This window comes from Doryrhamphus excisus, chromosome 11 (genome assembly GCF_030265055.1).
Source record: "Doryrhamphus excisus isolate RoL2022-K1 chromosome 11, RoL_Dexc_1.0, whole genome shotgun sequence".
In the NCBI taxonomy this organism is placed as follows: Eukaryota; Metazoa; Chordata; class Actinopteri; order Syngnathiformes; family Syngnathidae; genus Doryrhamphus; species Doryrhamphus excisus.
Genome location: NC_080476.1, coordinates 6,226,768 through 6,250,035, shown reverse-complemented (window position 1 = coordinate 6,250,035; position 23,268 = coordinate 6,226,768). Strand labels below are relative to the sequence as shown.

Here is a 23,268-nt window from a genome sequence, read left to right as displayed (position 1 = left end):
TACACATCAGCGCTGACCCACGACGCCATCCTTGTCATTGCCGAGGCCTTCCGCTACCTTCGCCGCCAGCGTGTTGATGTGTCCCGTAGGGGCAGTGCAGGCGACTGCCTCGCTAATCCTGCTGTGCCCTGGAGTCAAGGCATTGACATCGAGAGAGCTCTTAAAATGGTCAGCACGTTCACTGTCCAACTCATATTTTCTTTTATTCTGATGGCGCAACAGCTGGAGTTAGACTCTCTTTTCAAAGTATTCCACACATACGTAAATGGTCTTTAATATGCGTGGAAAAGGAGGCATTTAAAGCAGCGTTTTCCTTCTCTTGTTGCTGGGCAGGTCCAGGTTCAAGGTATGACAGGAAACATCCAGTTTGACACATTTGGGCGAAGGGCTAACTACACAATTGATGTGTATGAAATGAAGACGGGAGGTCCCAGGAAGGTATGTCAGCACACACCAGAGACATCACCGGGTAACCATTTGTAATGCTCATTATAACGGTAAAATGTTCCTTTGTTTGAATACAGTATTATACAGATAATATTGCATTGACCTGAAAGTGTAAGTCAAATATTATGTAGGGGGGTCTAGAGTTTTATACATGCAAACCAGCACCAAATGCCTTCTCCCCAAGCAAATCAAAGCTTTTCTTCCTGTAACTCACACATAGCTGTGATTCTGAGACCCGTATACCCACTAATTGAGAATTATTTGATCAGCATTCGGTAACAAGCTAAAACCCCGATGTGTAAAGTTGCTGTCCATCGTGGCCCTTAAAGTGGGATTGACTTTTACCAACATACTTTTGCACAACCACACCAGCTGGCATCTGCTGCATTGGCAAACAACAGAGAAGGAGTTATGATGCTAATTTTACGATAATGGTGACCAATGAAACCGAGTACTCAAGCAACTTTTGATGACCCAAGACAGGGAAATCTTAGGTCTTAGCATATTACAGTGTGCAATCACACAACTCCAAAACGACAAGGGGTTAAAACATGACAAGATGTCTCATTCAGAAAAAGGTGTCTCATGAGCACGAGGCCTGGGACAATAATAAGTAAATTAATAAATCACACAATAAATCAATATGACCATCATTTTGCTGGCTGTGTGCATGCAGGTCTGTTTTGCTTGTCTCTCACCTCCAAACAGTTCACTCTGTGCATTGGTTTTAGCACCTTGGTGCGTTTGTTCCATAGATCAATGGCGTGAACGCAGTGAGCCCTTTTCATTCATTCATTTTCTACCGCTTTTTCCTCACGAGAGTCGCGGGGGTGCTGGAGCCTATCCCAGCTGTCTTCGGGCGAGAGGCGGGTTACACCCTGGACTGGTCGCCAGCCAATCACAGGGCACATATAGACAAACAACCATTCACACTCACATTCATACCTATGGACAATTTGGAGTCGCCAATTAACCTAGCATGTTTTTGGAATGTGGGAGGAAACCGGAGTACCCGGAGAAAACCCACGCATGCACAGGGAGAACATGCAAACTCCACACAGAGGGTGGAATTGAACCCTGGTCTCCTAGCTGTGAGGTCTGCGCGCTAAGCACTCGACCGCCGTGCCGCGTGAGCCCATAAATATGTGAGTCATAAATATCTTTGTTGCGGTGGGTGGAGACGGGGCCGCTAGCATACACACTGAGTGTAAGGTAGTGTAACGTATGTTTGTATATTTTTTGTTCGTATATGAGTTTTTCTGACAACAATGCTTCAATCTTTGCTGCAATGACTGACGAGGTGGTTAAAGCAGTGGTCACCAACATTTTTCAGCCCGAGAATCCTGGTCTCAGCCGTGAAAGATGAATGAAAGATTCCTTTTGTGATAGCAAAGACAGATTTTGAGTCCTAATAATGTGCAGTAACTACGGTTGTGTGTGCAGGCACATTTCTGTAGTCTCTCTCCCCATCTCTCTCAACCTCTGCACGCTTGTCGCTCAACGCTTATTGCTTGCAGGGTGTGCGTGCATTCGCTGGTCCCTCCAGTCGGGTTTTGGGAAAGTCCCAAAGCTCTACTGGTCGATGGATATTGGCGTGTTGGTGACCCCTGGCATAAAGGGAGATGACCTCCAAACTGCAGTATGAATCGGGAACAAGTAAAATAAAGTCAAAAGAAATGAAATTCTGCCCTGCTGCTGTGAGGTCTTTCATCTGGATAATGAGCTCACCTTGACCACGTTAGCAACAATGTCAATTGGCAGAAGAAGACTGACATTCTATAAGACGGTTGACCTCTCCTCTAAAAAGACTCCTTTCATGATGTCCATCTGTTGTGACTGATTAAATTGCAACCAAAATGAAAGAGCGCATTTAGCAGATCTGTCACACGTCCTCGGGATCCTTCGAGGGGGGGTACTGTTAAATCTATTGTGTGCTCATGTGGTCAACATTTACTCTGGATTTTCAGCCAAGCAATAACTGTCATTCTTGGATTGTCGGCAAGACTGTGACAAACAGTCAGACATCAATGTGCGTCACCACACAACAGCTAGACACTCCACTTCTGTGTGTGTGTGTGTGTTTGTGCCATCATTCTGTAAAAGTGCAAAAAGCCCAGCTTCTCAGCAGTTTTTAATCACAGTGGAACCTCGGATAGCGTTTGCCCCAGTTTGCGTGTTTTTTGATTTGGCCTCAATTTTCATGCATTCGTCAGTAAGCATACAATATGGCACACATCTTGTGTTATTTCACTGCGTGACCCCAACTGTACATGTTTAATTTTAGCACAAAATGTCCTTCCTTCGTAGCATCCTATTAGCTATCTTACAAAATGGCAACCGGAACCAGGAGTTGTGTCACTCATCTAGGATGTCATAAGTGGTTGACTGTCAAAAATGTTAAAACAAAACAATTCTAAATGCATATTGAGTAGTTAAAGGGGACCTATCGTGCTTTTTTCACTTTTATGACCTATAAATGTAGTTAGAATGTTATATTCTCATGTTAAACGATGCCAAAGTTTCAGATAATGAGGTTTGTGCATTTAGAAGTGAGCCCGAAAGAAGTTTGGGATGGCTCAAAACACTCAGTTTCCAAAAGCGTGGTAAAACTGACCCTTTGTGATGTCACAGAGGGGCGGACTTCCTTATATGGGTTATAGTTAGGAAGCACTTTGGGCGTGTGACCAATCACAGTGGAGTGTAGAATAAATTAAAACAGACCGTTTTAGCAGGAAGCACAAATCAAAGAAAATACGAAAAAACGTGCTCTGTGCTGGTTATTGTGTGTAGCTGCTCTATAGGAGACCACAACTCAATACAAAGGGTGTTAAATGAGAATAATGGGTCTACTTTAACCTTCTGGAACGAACTAATGACACTAACCAAGGTTTGATACCTGTACAGTTGTACTCATGAGCTGACATACTATGGCAGAATTTGTGTTTTTTTTGCCGTTTTACTAAGAACATGAATGGTGTTGACAAATATTTCTCTCACTCATTGTTAGGGGTTGAATGAAGCCATTTATTAACAAACAGTTGTGTTTGCTCTTTTGAAATGATGACAACAGAAACCAGCCAAATGACCCTAATTAGTTTACATAACCTAGTATTAAAACTGTGTTTGAACATCAATGACAGTTTGAAGTGTTCCTGCCAAAATACTTTGTTTGATGACACCGCTTCACTATTATCTTAACATTAGCATCACAGCCTGTCCAGCCTTTGAGGCACTTTTTTTAGTGTCAAGGAAAACTCTGACTGGCTTGGGGAAAAGTGGCTCAACGCCACCTGTTGGTTTACATGAATAAATCTGGTAACCCCCTATTCTAAAATAAAATCAAGGTTGCAATATGGAAATGTGTACACAGGAAGTCACACAGATGAAAACATAACCTTCTTGGTGCAGGTAAAAATAACTTGTGAAATTGGATTTGGACTTTAATACCAACAGATAAACAAGTGAGATCTTGTAGTGATGTACTGTAGCCACACACACAAAGCCACACTCAGTGGCTTGACAACCCGCTTGCAAATGCTGGCATGGAAACTGGCCCTGTCCTGTCCACATATCTCAACTTACACGACAACATGTGAGTGAGCGGCCCACAGCGTCATTGTCCCACCCGCGGTGACACCCGAGTGAGTAGTGAGTGTCATGGGAGGTTCATTCTCGACGCTTACATGAGTACAAAGGAACTACTATCCTAACGCTTTGTTTTAAGGCTTATTTCATACTCATGTACGGTTATATCATGACAGAAGCAAAACATTACGTTTGTCTCCCTCAACCCATGCTGCCTTCTTGTTATGTAAGAGAACATTTGCACAGCCCTGAATAGCTTCCTCCTACTCAGCTGAAGCAAGGTGAAGTGAGTGGTACCAGAAACAGAGAAACTCACCATATTAGCACAATGTAGTACCAGTTATATTGATCATATCACAGTAAAGAAAAAACAAAAACGGAATGTCATTATCGATAGGAAAATACATAATTATTAGTGGTGGGTAGTGTTTACCTTTTATACATTTTTTTTTCATTGTTACAACAAATAGTTAAATAAAATTATAACTAAGCAACAAATGTAATTTACGTGCATTCTTAGCAGCATCTTTTTAGCTGTTTTTACATTTTTAGAACACACAGAAAAGAGAAAGATGTGAGATTTTCCTTTAAATTCACAACAAATTCTTATGATTATCACATAAGACTCAGCGGCAATTCCGAACATGTGGAATGTGCATAACAATAGATTTTTTTTACAGTACTCCTAAGTACGAATGCTCAGATGGATCAAAATCGTCTGATTTTTGTGAAAAAGCGTGTGATTGGCATATGCCGATAAATGCGGGCATCCCAAACCCAAAACAAACATGTCTGCCTTTTATGACAATTTTATTAATATTGTAGTCTGCAAAACATCTCACGAAAAATATCTCACTGGTGTAGCACATTAATACGGCTTTTGCAGAACAAACACTTGATGGAGTACGGTGAGTTTCGTGGCTCACGATGTGATCCTCGGCAACTAACATAGCCAACGCTGGACAACACTCTCCCGTATGTGCAGAAGTCTAAAGCAAATAATCAAACTAGAAGACCATGCTCTCTCTCATTGGAACCCTTCTGCATGATACCTGTAAGTCCTGCTAGAACGCCATCAAACAATGTACTCTCACATCCAGAGTTTCACCAGCGAAACATGTTCTCTGGAAAAAGTAAGTCAAATATGTGAAATTGATATTATTTTACAAAAGACTTCATGTAATTATCATTGCACATTGAATCGGTTACGACAAAGAGATTCCCCCTACTTATTATAGTTAAAAACTTTGTTCTATCTACGATTAAATGTGATTAATTGTGAGTTAACTATGTGGGCATGATTAATCATGATCACATATTTTAATTTATTGACAGCCTTAGTACTTACACAATGTTACTTGCACAATACCACCAATAGACATGTTTATGGCCGCATCTTGTAGGCTTGAAACTACGACTGTACTTAAAGTACTTGGCGGTGTTGACAGCATTGAGGTTGGGTTGTATGACTGTTGGCTTCTTGTAATAACCCTCATCATTTGTGTTGTTTTTGCAGATCGGCTACTGGAATGAATATGAAAAATTTGTATTTGTAATGGATCAACAGGTCACCAACGAGTCGTCTTCTGTGGAAAACCGAACAATTGTGGTCACTACTATTATGGTACACTCTCAAGCAGGTTTTAAGTGTTTTCACCTCAAGATTTCTGCCACTCAAGGTCAAGGTGTCCATTGTTGCAATCTGTCCTGGGAGGGTAGAATTATTTTCTTTTGAGTTTGCTTTCCATCCACTCACTACATGTTGAAACAGTCGACTCACAAAGAGTGTTTCAACTGTATCCGTGTGGGTGTCAAAGCATTTTGGTTTTTTTATACTCCAGTGGGCTGTTGTAGTAGTGACATCACAATAACGGCTTTGGTAATAGTAACGATAGAGGTAGACACCTATTCACATTCAATGCGTACGTAAGTAACAGTGATTCCGTCTCATCAAGTAAACAGCTCAGTGACAGAGCCTGAAGATTTGAGAGGACATAAACAACCAAAGGTCACTCTCCCTTGGTTGCTTATCCCTTTTTTTCCCGCTAAAAAATATACTCAGCCTTTAAAGTAAAGGAAAGTAAATTAATTGTAAATTATTGTGCTGACTGTAAATATTCATTCATGACTCATCGGCCATCTTTAAATGTAAAATAAGGTACGCCTTATCTTACATTTAAAACCTTGGTCTTGTCTTCCTTCTGACTTTGTCTATTGTGTTTTCATCTTAGGCAAATTCAGAACATGTTTCACACAAAAAAAAATCATCTTGAGTAGAATATATACCATAGAAAGTGTAATGTTCCATATGTTATTGTAGGAGCATCATAGTCATTTGTATACCATCGAAATTCTGGATGATAGTAAACATCAATGGACGTCTGAACGTGTTCAATGGGATTTTCCATAGACAATATCAATGGCTGGATCAGATCCGGTGGCGTTAATTCCACAGTTAATTCACAGACATCAGTTAAACAATGTAATTGAAGGTCGACTATAGTATTTTTTTAACAATATCTTCCTGATGTTCCACAATAGTGTCTTCTCCAAAATATTGCCTTGATACTGAAATTTAGACAACTTCAAGTAAGTCATAATGGGAACACGCCGTTTTGGTTGTGTCTGGGTTTGTCCGTGCCTGAAACACTACAGTGCACTTTACTTTAACCACTTTTACCTCAATCCATCCTCACTAGGATTGCAGGTATGCTGGAGCCTATCCCAGCTGACTTCGAGCAAGAAGTGGGGTACACCCTGGACTGGTCGCCGGCCAATCGCAGGGCACATATAGACAAATATATACCTATGGACAATTTAGAGTTGCCAATTAACCTAGCATATGAAAGGAAACCGGAGTACCCGGAGAAAACCCACACATGCAAACTTTGTTGTTCATAGACCTGGAAAATTATCAAATGTAATCTAGTAAAAATATTCCAAGGGCATTAAATCTATTGGAACTGCACTGTTCAGTTTGTCTTAGAAGTGACATTTGAGAAGGTTTCATCCATTCGTGCTCAACTACTAGGTAGGACAGCTCTAGCCTGACCAGATGGGACAGATTCAGTCTGAGGGGTTGGTGCAAGATCCAAACTAGGACTCTTTTGTGGTGCACAGTGACATCGGACACTAATTATATTTCAACGTTCTGTACCTTCAGAGGATAAATACTTTGGATCCTGTACCAACCCCTCAGACGATAGCTGTCCTATCTAGTTGTTGATGATGAACTGATGAGAGACGAAACATCTTTGAAGACAACCTGAACAGTCCAGTTGGGATGCCCAAGAACACAATGAGCTAAAATAACTACTAAAGACTACTAAAGACTAAAATAAAAAGAAAGGTGCTCATCTAATGATGATGGTCCAATGAGATTGGCCGAACGTTTCTTCTGTCACTGACGTTTACTTTATGAACTGGAAAAGTTTTTTTGTACAGCTTGTAACGCACCCTCTTTCCCTTGTGTGCTATGCTGACGCAATGCACGCACGCACGCACAATCCAATCTTCCCATCATGCCCCCCCACACAAAGTCATAGATTTAGGATGAGGTTCGTATGAGGGAGCCCTGACTTTCTGCTTCCTGCGCTACTCTTCCCGCTGGCCCACTTGGCCTATCTACTGCAGCAGCGGCCCGCTTTTTTTTGTGCGCGAGTTGACCCTCCCTCCCCCCCGTGCTCTAGTTGCGTGGCTGTAAGCTGATGCTGAGTGATCACCGTCCACTGTCTGTGTGTGTGTGTGTCATTTGTGCTTGCTCTCCCCCCAGCATGCGTGCATGGATGCATCAGTGTGACCGCTGAGGTCCAACCATTGTTCATATGTGGGTTCTGTCTTTACTTTCTACTCAAACTGTGTCTAATTAACAGGAAGCTCCGTATGTGATGTACAAGAAAAACTATATGCAGCTGGAGGGGAATGACAGATATGAAGGCTACTGTGTCGATTTAGCTTCAGAAATTGCCAAACATGTGGGGATAAAATATAAGCTGTCTGTAGTTCCGGATGGCAAGTACGGAGCCAGAGATCCAGAGACTAAGACTTGGAACGGGATGGTGGGTGAACTGGTGTATGGGGTAAGTGTCACCTTCATGTATCGAGTGAAAAGTCACTACTTTGTGTGTCATAACAGTGGAACTTCTGAAGCTGTACACAAACGGGGCCTTTGTTCAGATTTCCAAAACATTTTTCATACATTTTTAACAGTACAGCTAAACTTTTAAGTAGCATTTTCAGACATGTCACATTTGTAGCCAAAATTTATCGTAATCTACAAGGTCTAATATATGATTTTGTACACATCTAGTGTTATGGGTAAGTATGAATGATGATGAAACAAATATGATGAGGCATATTTTTCCAGAAACTATGCTCAAATGCCAAATTGGATGACCTTAAAGTCTTTTGAGTACAATTCTTATGTATTGTTGCTGAAATGAGCAAGAGTAAGACTCAATTCACTCAATTATTTTTAAGCATCCATCAGTACCGTTGTTCCTTGCCACTTCACATGTCGCCGTTTTACTTTGACAGTTTTTGTTTTAATAATAATAATAATAATAATACATTTTATTTGTATAGCGCTTTTCAAAATACTGAAAGACACTTTACAGAAAAATGGAGTTGAATAAAAGCAAGTAAACAGAGTAAAAGATACATAAAATACAACATTCATTTGTTTATACACAGTTAAAACGAGTAAAAGCGGGGCAGGGCACAGCAGTCAGATATAAAAAGTTAGACATTAAAAACAGATTTAAACAGGTGGGTTTTGAGTTGTTTTTTGAAGGTGGGAAGGTCGGGGCAAGCACGGAGGGAATGGGTAAAATTGGCGAAGAGTTCCAGAGGTTCGGTGCTATAGTTCGTGCTATAAGTCAAAAATATGCATATTTGAGCAAATTTGACATATTCCTGGTCTAAATGAAACATTAAAATGGTGAGATGAACTAAAATACAAATATAAGGCATTCAGAAGACTTAATCAAATACATGTTGTTGATATGCAGTATTCTACAATGCTAACATGTGAGTCAAAATTATGCCTTATTTATGTCTTAAATAGCTTATTATCTTTAATGTGCCTTGTCCTATTGGGTAACTGGGACTGTGAGGGGGTGTTATTTTATGTCTAGAGGGCTCTAATAATAACAATATTTTGAAAATCGTAAACAGGTTTTCTATGCTAACTATGAAAATATTCCATCCATCCATTTTCTTTACCGCTTATCCTCATTAGGGTCGCGGGGGTATGCTGGAACCTATCCCAGCTGACTTCGGGCTGGTGGACTGCCAACCACAGGGCACATATAGACAAACAAATAACCGTTCGTCCATACTCTATTCATACCTATGGACAGTTTAGAGTCCATAGTTAACATAACATGCATGTTTTTGGCATGTGGGAGGAAACCGGAGTACCTGGAGAAAACCCACGCATGCACGGGGAGAACATGCAAACTCCACACAGACATAATCACTTGGTCTGGAACCAATTAACCTGGATAAATGAGGGATGACTGATTTAAGGTTAGAATATTTGAGTATGTACTGAATGTTAAAAACATGTCAATGAGAATTTGACTTGAAAAATGCTTGGCCTGGTCGTGTATCAGTAGCTATTTAACAGGGCTGTGACACTTCAGCAGAACACCCTGCACTTCTGAATGCAACCCCTTTTAATATTAGTGATGAAAGGCAGCGTTTGGCTGGCACAACCTCTACTTTAACACAAGCTGTGCACAAGTAGTTTCCGCCCCTCACATTGTATAAAATGTGTAAGTGAGATTGTTGGGGGTTGGATTAGAGGTGAATCTACCAGGCTGATTCACATTTCAAGAACTGCCCACATAAGCTTCTCCACCTCTGTCTTCCAACCCTCTTGCTTGGTTCATAATGGTGAGTTGGATCAAGACAAAGACACCAGCCAACACAAATGATGGTGACTCATCTCGGATAGAAGATCCTCTCTCTTGCACAGCATTCTGAACTCCCACATCCTTCTACATAAAACACACTGAAGTTCACTAGATGGCTAACTTATAAGCTGGAAGATGCTCAATGTTGGCTTTTTACCCACAACCGCTATACTGATATTGACCAATACTGATATTGGCAGTAGCTCTCCCCATAAAGTAATGTCGGTGGCAAAATAAGGCAAATGCTGCTCTTGAAATGTGCCATATTTTGTATTTTCAATTAAATAATACCGGTAACAATACAATTTGGAAAGCTGCACATTTCTATGTGGCACAAACAAGATAAAGTGCAATGTATGAAACTCTGGACTAATATATTCGTTAATTTTCTACGGCTTATCCTCACGAGGGTCACGGGGGAGGGGGTGCTGGAGCCTATCCCAGCTGTCTTCGGCCGAGAGGCGGGCTACAACCTGGACTGGGCGCCAGCCAATCACAGGGCACATATAGACAAACAACCATTCACACTCACATTCATACCTATGGACAATTTGGAGTCACCAATTAACCTAGCATGTTTTTGGAATGTGGGAGGAAACCGGAATACCCAGAGAAAACCCACGCATGAACGGGGAGAACATGCAAACTCCACACAGAAATGGCAGAGGGTGGAATTGAACTTGCTGTGAGGTCTGCCGTGCAGCTTTGGACTAATATTCATTCATTTTCTACCGCTTTTCCTCACGAGGTTCGCGGGGGATGCTGGAGCCTATCCCAGCTGTCTTCGGCCGAGAGGCGGGGTACACCCTGGACTGGTCGCCAGCCAATCACAGGGCACATATAGACAAACAACCATTCATACTCACATTCATACCTATGGACAATTTGGAGTCACCAATTAACCTAGCATGTTTTTGGAATGTGGGAGGAAGCCGGAGTACCCGGAGGAAACCCACGCATGCACGGGGAGAACATGCAAACACACACAATTGTAAACTCAGAAGAAAAACAAAGAAAAAGACAACAAAGGTCATCCTTTAGTAACTAATGTGTCTTTATTTTCGATGATGTGTGATGATGGTTTGAAATCTGAGTTTTGAGACATATTGTAATATCGTTCAGCTGTAGAGGTTCCACTGTTGTGTTATTTTCCTGAATATATTTTCCCTCTAACTGTCAGTGTGTCTGTTCCCCACTTCCACAGAGAGCTGACATAGCCGTGGCTCCTCTCACTATAACATTGGTACGAGAAGAAGTGATCGACTTCTCCAAACCCTTCATGAGCTTGGGCATCTCTATTATGATCAAGAAGCCGCAAAAGTCCAAACCCGGCGTCTTTTCCTTCCTGGATCCGCTGGCCTATGAGATTTGGATGTGTATAGTGTTTGCCTATATCGGCGTGAGCGTGGTGCTCTTCCTGGTGAGCCGCTTCAGTCCTTACGAGTGGCATCTGGATGAGAACGATGAGGCCAAAGACCCTCAGAGCCCCCCTGACCCGCCCAACGACTTTGGCATATTTAATAGCCTCTGGTTCTCCCTGGGTGCCTTCATGCAGCAAGGATGCGATATCTCGCCAAGGTTTGTTGCCGCGTTCCTTCTCCACCTCTCATCATCTCTTTGCATTTTATAGTCTCTTCCAAACATCTCCATCCCGCCATGGTGCATATACGTTATTTTAAAGTCTTCTTACTTGCCTCACGATACTCGGTCACACCTTTACTTCAAGCTGCGTGTGGGCAGCGGCGCCCTTCATCCACAAAATAACTTATATTCACCATGCTGAGGGCTGTAAAATGCACAGGGCTCATTTCATTGCCAAGTCTTACTTCCTTGTTGACTCTTGGAGGGCTACCGTGTTTTTGCTGCATGTCCCATTTTACGCTCATCAACTTGGTGCATATAACGCATTTCATGTGGAAACGCCTTGGCCGCCTTGCATTGATGAGGTGAAGTGACTGCATCACATCACATCACATCCAAAGCCATGTGACTCCATCCATCTTTCTTGTTCCGTTCCTGACCACTTCTTCAAGGATTCTCCAAGACCGCAAAGAAAAATCACAGTTTCCGCTGAAATGCTGAAAGATGCCGTTGCTGACACATTCTGGTTGACAAAGCATTTCATAGAAATAAGCCCCCTACTGGCTGTGAGCAGCACGGGGGATGGCATCGCAGCAATCTGATTGGCTGCATAGTAAGTGCTTTGTTCTTCTGGCAGTATCATGGCATCACCATTTACTTTTCTACCCAAAAGTCTGATACTTCAGACCTGTTTGGAAAGAGAAAAGTAATAGATCTCAAAGTCAAGCAATGGCAATGCCATCATGACTGTTAATGTTGGAAATGTTTTGTTTGTTTGTTGCAAAATAACAATATAAATGCTTGACTCGGCATTTACACTGTTGTTTGCCTTCAACCATGCATACATTGATGATAAAAAAATCATACATTTTCAATCACTCGCCTGCGTACACTGCAAAAACGGAAATGTAAGCAAGATAAAATATCTCTTTATATTAAAAAAATGACATGGATCACAACTTTTGCTCTCAAAGTGAACTGTCAATTACAAAGTTATGATGGTCATTTGAATTTTTATTGATTAATGAAGCAGAGTCATCAAAACAGCCATTGAGAAATATCATATTATATTTATAACACTACACTTCCAGTGGTATTTTACAAATCATTTATTCTTTATGAAATGATTTTTCCTAAAGAGGAGTTGTCTTCTAGTATTTGGGCCAATATGATAAATTTACCAATGTGCTTAATTTAAGCAGTATTAAGTATGAAAATGGAATCTTGCTTAGATGTCAGGCTTTGCAGTGTGAAGTGGATGAACAGTCAGCTAAAATCATGTTTTGGATGTTGTTATGTATATATATATATATACATATACACACACACTATACCTTATGTACAGTGGAACATATGCTTTTGTCATTTATCCAATCCAAATATAGTCAGACGACAACTGAATTATACCAAAACTGAATTATACAAAAACCGAATTTAAAAAAATCTGTTCTAGACACCCAAAAATATTTTATAGAGAGTAATTACAGTCTTAAGGGCAAAAAGCAATGCAAAGTACATATAACATGAATTAAACCTACATTGAATAATAGTAAAGTGAGGAGAGGAGAGGAGGGGCGGGACGGAAGAGTTCAAAGCTGAACAGTTAGAGCTGTATACTTCCTCATTTTATTGTAAATGTAGTAAGCTACAGGTACAATCCTCATTTGTTATGTGTCGCCTATAAACCATTTCTCCTGCAAACTGTGCTAACTAAGGAACTTTCACATTACACTCCTATTCAGATTCTACTTTCTAGGTATTTGATCTTTGAGTTTTATCAAAGTTCTTGTAGACTGTCTAACTCTGAGAAATACGCAGTGCTCTTGAATGCGTCATCTGCGCAGGATGCACAGTGCTAATTAGTAAGGAAAAAAGGAGACATATCCAGAGTTGTTCATCGTTCTGTGTGGATTCTATGGGCAAATAAACCATTCCTTGGCCGGAATCTGTCTATTGTGTCCCAACTCTAAAAGACCCATGATCCATTCTTCACAGAGACAGTGGATTCTTTGTTTGGGCATTCGATTTTGCGAAATGATATACGGGTAAATAGACTAGTGTGAACTGTTGGGTCGTACAATAACCGAGCCTGTATGTAAATTGATACATATTTTGGGCAATAATTTTCATTGAAAACCACTGTATATACAGTGTATATATTTCCCAGACTTTATTTGAGTTTTCAGAATTTACAGTATTAAGACACCCTTTTTTTTAGGTTTATATTTTTATTTTATTTTTTTTACCACTGTCGATGTAAGAAAAGTAGCTTTTAGCTGTGTTAAATAATGTCATTGGCTAATTTGCATGTAGAATGTTGTCACAAATACTGGAGGGAAAAAGAATAAGGCAAAAAAGTGATTTAAAAACAATTGAACTCGGCCATCACTTCATGAAAATAAAATGAATGTTAATAATTTATCTCACAGAGCACCTCTGAAAGTCTGGATATACATCATAATAATTACATCTGGGCTTGCCTACAGTCTCCACTACTTGTTTAGCTTGCCAAATAATGTTCCTCCATCACTTGTTCTGACACACTGACAGGTAAGTGTTTGACTTTCAATGAGGCAAAGGGGGACCTCCACTATGCTCTCATTGCCTGCTTGTGTTTGCATTGGTGCGGGGTGGACCTCTCGGCAGCACTCGCTGTTGCTCAGTGAAAACAGAAAGAATAATACGTAATTTCACTTTGAAGTCCCTAAATACCTGAAAAATGTCCAACAACACCAGACAAAGTCGCTAGATTTGTCACTAGTCAAAGTGACAAAGTTGCCAAATTAGCAACTGACATTGACTTCTTTTTGGTTAATTTTGACAAGTTTGAAAAATAAGTGCTTAAGAGGAACAGCAATGACCCAAACATGAGTAAAATAAGAGAAAAATAATAACAATAATAATATAGTCTATTGAAGCAGTTAAAGTGAAAAAGTGTCCTCCTGCTGCTCTTACGTCTCCATCCCCTCTGCTTTCTCCTGCCAGATCGCTGTCAGGTCGCATCGTTGGAGGAGTGTGGTGGTTCTTCACCCTCATTATCATCTCCTCCTACACGGCCAACCTGGCTGCCTTCCTCACAGTGGAGAGGATGGTTTCTCCCATCGAAAGTGCCGAGGACTTGGCCAAGCAGACGGAGATCGCCTATGGGACATTGGACTCAGGTTCGACCAAGGAGTTCTTTAGGGTGAGTTTGTCGCTTTCCATTCAGAGTACATTCAATTATTTTCTAAAATTATAACCAATTTCTTTTTTTTTTTAGAGATATAACACTTTCAGTTCATTTTCTCACACGTATTTGTCATTCCTGCATGCTCTATGCTGTCATTCTAACACTGCAAGTGTACAGACACCCGTCCCTTAAGCCATTCCGGTTTCTTGACGGTGTTGATAAAATATCTACTGAGAATGCTTGTGTAAATATGCATTAATACAATAATTGGAGGAGCATTGTCAGTAGTCCACTAGGATCACAATGAAAGCAAGTGTTGCTCCCCAGAGAGAAGGTGAGCGAGGAAATATTTTGGCAATATTACTTCCTTTGGGGAATGTTCTTGTGTGTTTAATAGTAGAAGAGAATGAGCATGGGTTTGTGTTTGTCTGTGCAGCCTATTTTTAAAGGCGTCCGGGCATAAAAGCATTGTCTGAAAGCAGCGACATGGAGCAATCGCTGTGATTAGTGAGTTACCTCGCTGCACCCTGCAGCTCTTGAATTGGAGGGGGAAAGGTTTTGCATGGGAAATGAGATTTCAGCCAGGCTGAACGGTGCTTGTAACTTTTACCTATTGTGGATAAAACTTTACATACGCCAGAATAGTTGTAAATTGAGTAGTTTAAGCTGATTTATAACACAGCTTTTCAAGAAATGACACTTTGATACAAAGGAAAGTTACAGCTTATATAACAGTGTCTATGTACTGTCACCTCAAAATAAAGAAAAATATAACATAAAATAAAACATAAAATATTCAAATTAACAAATCTTGATTTCATTCATTCATTCATTCATTTTCTACCGCTTTTTCCTCACGAGGGTCGCAGGGGGTGCTGCAGCCTATCCCAGCTGTCTTTGGGCGAGAGGCGGGTACACCCTGGACTGGTCGCCAGCCAATCACAGGGTACATATAGACAAACAACCATTCACACTCACATTCATACCTATGGACAATTTGGAGTCACCAATTAACCTAGCATGTTTTTGGAATGTGGGAGGAAACCGGAGTACCCGGAGAAAACCCACGTATGCACGGGGAGAACATACAAACTCCACACAGAGATGGCCGAGGGTGGAATTGAACCCTGGTCTCCTAGCTGTGAGGTCTGCGCGCTAACCACTGGACCGCCGTGCCGCCCAAATCTTGATTTTTGTGGTTGAATACAGCCTATTATTAGTCAAAAAGAAGGCACATTTAAGCAAGTGTTATGTATTCTTAGCCTAAATGAAGCCTAAAAATGGCTAAATTAACTACAATACAAATCAGGTATGATTCACATTCAATGTGCGGTGAGACACACAAGCACCAGACCTGACTGCTGCAGCAACAGGCTTTTGTGACAGATTTGAATGATCTCATAACAGGCACAATAATCCCTAATAAAAACACAAGCACCGTTACCGCAGTAACCCACACCGAACTGGACCTCGACTGAACCCGTAACGCCACTAGCACAGAACACATTCATAGCAATACAAACAAGCGCAAGTCATATTTATGTCTTAAATGGCTTTTTTTTATTTTTTAGTGTGTAAAGGTGACTATAGGGCTGCTATATAATGTCTAGAAGGCTCTAATAATGTTTAAAACAGGTTTTCTATGCTCTAACAACAAACATATCCCTTTTATAAATGAGGAATCCCACATTGTTTGGGTGTGGAACCAATTAACTGCGTTGAACGAGGGCTTACTGTACACCCCTACATGAAAATATCCCCACTGTCTTCATGTATCTATTTTTTAGATTAGCTTTATTTGGGATGGAGCTACATGTTACCTGGAAAGGTCTTTAAGTCACCACTCTATTGTCTTTTAACAATAATAATAATAATAGTAACTCTGTGATTGGCTGGCCACCAGTCCAGGGTGTACCCCGCCTCTCGTCTGAAGACAGCTGGGATAGGCTCCAGCACCCCCCGCGACCCTCATGAAGATAAGGGGAAGAAAATGAATGAATTATAGTAACTGTAATAGGTCTTTGTGCTCGGGTCCTTAATCCCTAAATTAATAACTGAATTAATTACAGTTAATAAAAGCTTGCTGCTGACATGTTGTGGGCCAGAAAGTACCCGGATCAGTACCGTTATCAGCCATTACTGTCATGTGTTTACATGAACACTGCGATGAACTCAAATTGTGCATATGTCAGGAATGATTCACATACCATCGCCCAGACACACAATCTGTTACGTTTGCAGTGAATTATTTATATTGCTGTAGAGCTCAAGCCTGATTCATTGATTAAACACTAAATATGCACATCATAAAATAGACTGTGAGTGAAAAGAACTCCATTTCCCTTTATGGCAGGACTTGTGCAATGAATTGTTATGGTGATTCAGTCATTTTTGGAGGCTTTTCTGCTTTTGTGCTTGCCTTAGTCCTTATGACGTGTCATGCTCTAGGCAACGGGGTGACAAACAGCCTCTTGAAGACATTTAGAGGTAATGAAAAGTTTTCTCGGTTTTTTTTTCCTCTCGCTCAAACCATTCAGAAGGTCACATTATCCCAGTTTAATGCAGCATCACTCCGCTGCCATGTACTCCAGCTCCCTGGGGTGGGGTGTGTGTGTGTGTGTGTGTGTGTGGTATTGAACCGAGCTAAAAAGGTGAGCTGTCTCACATACACAGAAAGACGGTTCAGGAGTTTACACCATGCAATGACAAATAGATGTCAATCATATTGCCCTTAATGGTTTGTATTGAAGACATAACCTTAACCGTAAAGATCCCCTATAATGCAAAATGTACTTTTGAATGATGTTTTACAGTAATATGTGTCAATTTCACTTTTGAGAGAAGAGGCACTCATTGTTGGTTGGTTGGTTGGTCATGGTTGGTTTCATGACAGTCTCATGACATCATGAAGTCCTTGTGATACCACCTTTCAACCCCTACGTATGAGCCGGGAGCTCTGTTAACTATCTCTTAGTCTCCTACAGACACAGGGGCTGCAAGTTTTTTGTTTTTTTTTCAGTGAATGAGTGTAAAGGTGACTATAGGGGTGCTATTTAATATCTAGAGGGCTCTAATAATGTTAAAAACAGAGCTCTGTTAACTATCTCTCAGTTTCCTACACACACAGGGGCTGTAAGTTTAAATATTATTATTTTTTTCAGTGAATGTGAGTGTAAAGGTGAATATAGGGGTGCTATTTCATGTCCAGAGGGCTCTAAAAACAGAAAAAAATATTCAATTTATAAATGAGGACTCTCACTTTGTTGAAATTGACTTATCAAGTTAGCAATGCAGTTCTGTAACTATGCGACAAGTGCAGCTCATTAGCATTAAAGCTACAGACACACAAAATGCCACGTTCCCAGTACCTTTAAACGTGTTAAAGGTACACTGGCTTGTAATGAGAAGAACGCCTCCATGGTGGCCTGGAATCACCTTTAGTGGTCTTTCATTTTGTCACACCAGCGCTTCTTGTATATTGTAAGGGTGCTAGCCACTTTAGCCACAGTGCTAATGCAATGTTGATGTAATATATGCTTCATTGAAAACATGATAGCTTCCACTTCCTTCCACTTGCAGTTCATTTCAGTAATTTCCTGCTTACTTACTGATACAGCCGCCATGAATGAAAAGGTTTCATATATAGGCTGACTAATTAAAATAAGAAACAAATTCCCGTGACACCAAGCTGTGCCCTGCCGGTTGGGGCAGACAAGGACGAGGTCATTCCCTCCTGTTAAGCCCGAGTCGGAACACGGCCTGTCATTTATCTCTGCTGTGCTGCCAGATTGTCTGACCTCAGGCAGCTGGCAGAGAGCCCGCTACGTCTCTGCCTCAAAGCAAGACCTAACTGCACTCAATTAGCTGGAATACAATGGACTGATAACTGTGGACTTAAAAAGAGGCAATATGGATGAACCGCAAACGCTGATGTCATTTTACTGCGTACTTCAGAGAGCGTCTGCTTTTGTCTTTTACTTGTTTACTAGTAAAAAATATGTGTCAAATATAGTACATGATTGTGCAAGCCGTGAGTACAAGCGGCATAGAGAGAAGTATTTTGTTGCTTTATGACATTTGGTGGTCACGAATGCACTCCAGTAAATTCATTAAAAACATAATCTTGGTCCGTAAACCCGAGAGAAGTATTTACAAAGCTGGCCGGTGGAAGAATAAGGATGCAGTGAAGGTTTTATTACTGCATTTATGTCCTTCTTGTGTACTTTGTGTGTGATTTAGGTCATTTAGGAATAAGTTCCAATGAAAACTCATCACAGTCTGGAAATTTAACTTATTCATAACCTGTACATAAGACTAAATATACCTCATATTACTGCAAACTGCAACCACAATAACAAACATATTGTTGAATTAATACTTCATTAATGAAATCAGAGGTGTATCAGTAATCCTTTCCTCAGTGACTATAATACCGTTGAGTGGTTAGCATGTTGGCCACACAGCTACGATAACCGGGTTTGTTTTCTCTGCTCGGTCATCTCTGTGTGGAGTTTGCATGTTCTCCCCGTGTATCCGTGTTTTTTTCCACATTCCAAAAACATGCTAGGTTAATTGGCGACTCCAAATTGTCCATAGGTATGAATGTGAGTGTGAATGGTTGTTTGTCTATATGTGCCCTGTGATTGGCTGGCGACCAGTCCAGGGTGTACCAGCTGGGATAGGCTCCAGCATACCCGCGACCCTAGTGAGGATAGGATTTTAGGATAATCGAAAACTTTAAAACACATTAAAAATAGTCCAATATCTTCCCATGTGACATTGTATTGTATTGTATTATTATTATGACTGCCAGTGCTTCTGAGTGCACGACTAACTCTCTTCTCTTTCTTTCCCTTGGAACGCAGCGCTCCAAAATAGCGGTTTATGAAAAAATGTGGTCATACATGAAATCAGCGGAACCGTCGGTGTTTGCCAAGACAACACCCGACGGGGTCTCCCGGGTACGAAAGTCGAAGGGCAAGTTCGCCTTTCTCCTGGAGTCCACTATGAATGAATACATAGAGCAGCGGAAGCCGTGCGACACCATGAAAGTGGGCGGCAACCTCGACTCTAAAGGCTACGGCGTGGCCACACCAAAAGGCTCGGCATTAAGGTGGGTGGGATAATATAACAATGTGCTCCATGTTGTTATAGTATTCCACCTACCCTGATGCCACCTTTTCTCATTTTCTTCCTCCTGAATTGTTGACCAGTATAACTGAATCCAGCCAACACATTGAGCCATCTTCTGTTCCGTCTGTCTGCTTCCTCCTGTCTCCTTCACCTCTGCCATCATTTCAGTGTCCTCCATCTCTGATCGTTCTCCCCTTCAGCCACTTCCTCCCACTTGTTTGTGCGCTGCCTTCGCTTGGAATTGAACTCCTGAATGAACTCCTGTCTTTTTTGTGCACATGCAAGTGGAGAGAAACATGTGATGAATGTTGAGCAGCATGCTGGATGTCCTCTTTGCTAACTTACAATGTGACCCTCCATGCCACCTCTCTCAGTATTTCTTTGACCTTTTCCACACTAGTGAAAATCTCTACCAATTTGTCCCTTCCGTGCTCCCCCTATGAACCATTGATATTGACCACTATTATTATCACTATTAGATTTCTCACGGACCTGTTCCTTTTTTTCTTACAAGTTATGTTTTATCGTTTCAAGAAATGCTGTTAACCTGGCAGTGTTAAAACTGAATGAGCAAGGCCTCTTGGACAAATTGAAAAACAAATGGTGGTACGACAAGGGAGAGTGCGGCAGCGGGGGAGGTGACTCTAAGGTCAGCCTCAATGTCACCAAAGTCGGGTGTCCTCAAGTAGAGTAATCGGCAAGGCTGACGTCACGTCAAGTTAACTTTTAAGGATAAATGATGTTGATTTTGACAAATATCGTGCCACTGTGATCAACTGGAAACCCTTTACTAGTGCAACGCAAGGGAGTCGGTGTGTGGCTATGAAAGATGGGAAGCCTTTTTGCCCGTTTTTTATAACCACATGCCAACAAGGCAGGTTTAAGCTTATTCTACCTCCATCTTGGCAGCGTACTGTATGCACCCCCCCTTCCCCCCAGTGTGCTCAGGGAACAGCGTTGTCTTGAGGGGACGAAGCATCACAGGCAAACGTGAGAATTCTAATGAGTCAAATGACAAACATCTTCTCTCCGGCGGGTCCTCACACATGTGCCTTAAGTGGTTAAGCCATGCAGGACATCAGCAGGGGCCCCATTGGTAACATGCTCTTTGTTATACAGTATACACTCTGCAAAAGTCATCGCCAGCTTTGTTGTTCCAATGACCTTTTGCACTCACGGTAGTACAATCGTTCATCACCATATTGTGGTTCCAAGATTGTGGCTTCACATTAAAAAAAAACGTCACAGTTTTTCAAAAATGTATTAATTAGAAATCACGTATCACGTATATAGTCACCTTTATATTTGTTATAATAATATTTGGTTCCAGTGAAGTAGGGTTCAATATTAATAAATGAAATATGTTCATGGTTATGGTATAGACAGTCTGTTTATAACCTTCTAAATACAGTTTTTAACATTATTGGAGCTCTTTAGGCATGAAATAACACCCACAAAGTCACCTTTATATTTTTATTATCCAATTTAGTAGATGTAAAAAGTAAGATACAATATATTAGTCAAAAATATAAAGATATCTTAGCGTACTACAGCGTACTTCCTGCGGTGGATCTTGTCTGTTCTTGCAATCTGTTGCTTGTCTGACTGAACAATTACTGACATCTAGTGGCCAGTGTAGAATACTACATTCACAATTTTGTGTTTTAGTTCATTTAGCTATTTTCAAGCTTGAAAATGCTTAATTTAGTCAAAAAATAAGTATGATTTGTATGATTTCATTTATAATACAAAGCGATCATTTATCCATGCATCCATTTTCTATGCTGGAGCCTACAGTCACCATTTATGAATTTGTGAAAACCCACTACAGAGTGACGGCATGATGTAGTCAGGGACAACTGTGTAGGAAAACCTGAAGAATCCATTACCATTCCCAGTTGTGCATGGTAATTCCGAGCACCTCTAAAAATGACAATTCAATAGATAACTACATTCCACGAAAACAACATTTTGTAAGGCTCAACAAGAGAGAGGACTGACACATTCAACACCTACTATTAACACTGTTGGTCTTCTTCTATGACAGCAGGTTTCAAATAGCACTACAGAGCGTTGTCGCCACCTATAGGAGCATTAATAGATGACACCTTGCTGCACAAAAAAGTGCAAGATTAAGAATCCACACAAATATCATTTCCTTTTGAAATCTATCAATGATTTCCTTAATATTGAAAACCGGAACAACAAGGCTGAGGATAAGACTGCTGCACAGTATTGTCATATTTTCATTGTCAAGTCCCCATCTTCTTATTGTGTGCATTATGTTTCCTTCACAATGAGGCCCCTGATGTCCAGTACCAGGCACACACCCGTCCCACCGTGGATCCATCTATCTTGCACCACAGCAATCTCACATGCAGCATTATGTCGGAAAAGAGGAGACCGGGCTTAACTTGGCTGTCTATCGATCCATGTCATTCTCTCCTTTGCTCTTCTCTCTGAGTGAGCAGGATATGGATACTCATGGGGGGGGGGGGGGGGGGGGGGGGTGCGAATGCAAAGCGAGACGTCTCCTCGAGCACTGTGAGGCGGCCACATTTCTTTGTCCTTGTTTCACTTTCAGACATGCACTGGTGGGTAATCTTACAGCGAGGTGGAAATATATTGTGTGTGACAACCACTGACACTTTGATTGTAACATGTAACAAATCATCATACCAGCTATGTAAACAATTACAACCTTTCTTTTATATACCGTACGTAAGTATACCAGCTATTGTAGTCCTTTATGTGTGTATTTGGGTTTCAGAGTCACGATTTTGTTTGCATTGTTCATGTATTGTGTTGCTCTGTGTCGCTTTTCAACATTTAGAAGCGTATGTTGCTGCCTTGCAGACAAGCTGAAGGGTAAAAGTTATGATGACAGCATCATTGGGCTGCAACACAAGCACAAGTGATGTCTGTGTGATAAGAATTCTGTTCTTGTGCTGCATTGTTATCCATTGTTCAGGTGCCAGGTGAGGATTGAAGGGTAAACAATGTGATCCATGTATGGATATGCAGTACGGATCATCCAACTGGCAATTCATTCAATTTTGTTACTGATTACCGAATAATGGTAATGGTAATGGTAATGGTAATGGTTTAATTTCATTTGAACATGCATCAGATTACAATTGAGTGCATCACATAATCAGTTCACAGTTCCACATGTCCAAAAGGAGTAGGAAGAAGCAAAGCTTATTAAATCCTACCCCTCCATCTGGTACTTTTACAATCAGTAACTGTTACATTTGTTCACTTCCTGCTTTCCATAATACAGTTTAAGGTTTTTTTTTTTTTTTTTATAATGCACCTCGTAATGTTAATGCTAATATTTACTATACAAATATTCTACAGGAGCATTTGCACTCTGGTATTTTTGCATTTCTTTATGCTGCTTTATAGTGTGTATTTTTTTTATCCGTAACTTAA

The 23,268-nt window shown here is 40.9% G+C and overlaps 1 protein-coding gene across 11 annotated transcripts in view; it reads left to right on the top strand.

Moving 5' to 3' along the window:
• LOC131137771 (glutamate receptor 3) overlaps positions 1-23,268 on the top strand; it is an 84,686-nt gene that overhangs the window by 55,628 nt on the left and 5,790 nt on the right. For 5 of the 11 annotated variants that reach the window (XM_058086021.1, XM_058086026.1, XM_058086025.1 and 2 more), the window contains 7 exons: positions 1-168; positions 334-438; positions 5,549-5,656; positions 7,905-8,111; positions 11,155-11,528; positions 14,517-14,715; positions 19,566-19,813. In XM_058086021.1, coding sequence (XP_057942004.1) covers positions 1-168; positions 334-438; positions 5,549-5,656; positions 7,905-8,111; positions 11,155-11,528; positions 14,517-14,715; positions 19,566-19,813 — 1,409 coding nt within the window. Of the gene's footprint in view, positions 169-333; positions 439-5,548; positions 5,657-7,904; positions 8,112-11,154; positions 11,529-11,983; positions 13,568-14,516; positions 14,716-19,565; positions 19,814-20,367; positions 20,483-23,268 lie in introns of those variants that run through there. The other 6 variants (XR_009131973.1, XM_058086020.1, XM_058086024.1 and 3 more) reach the window with 3 other exon arrangements.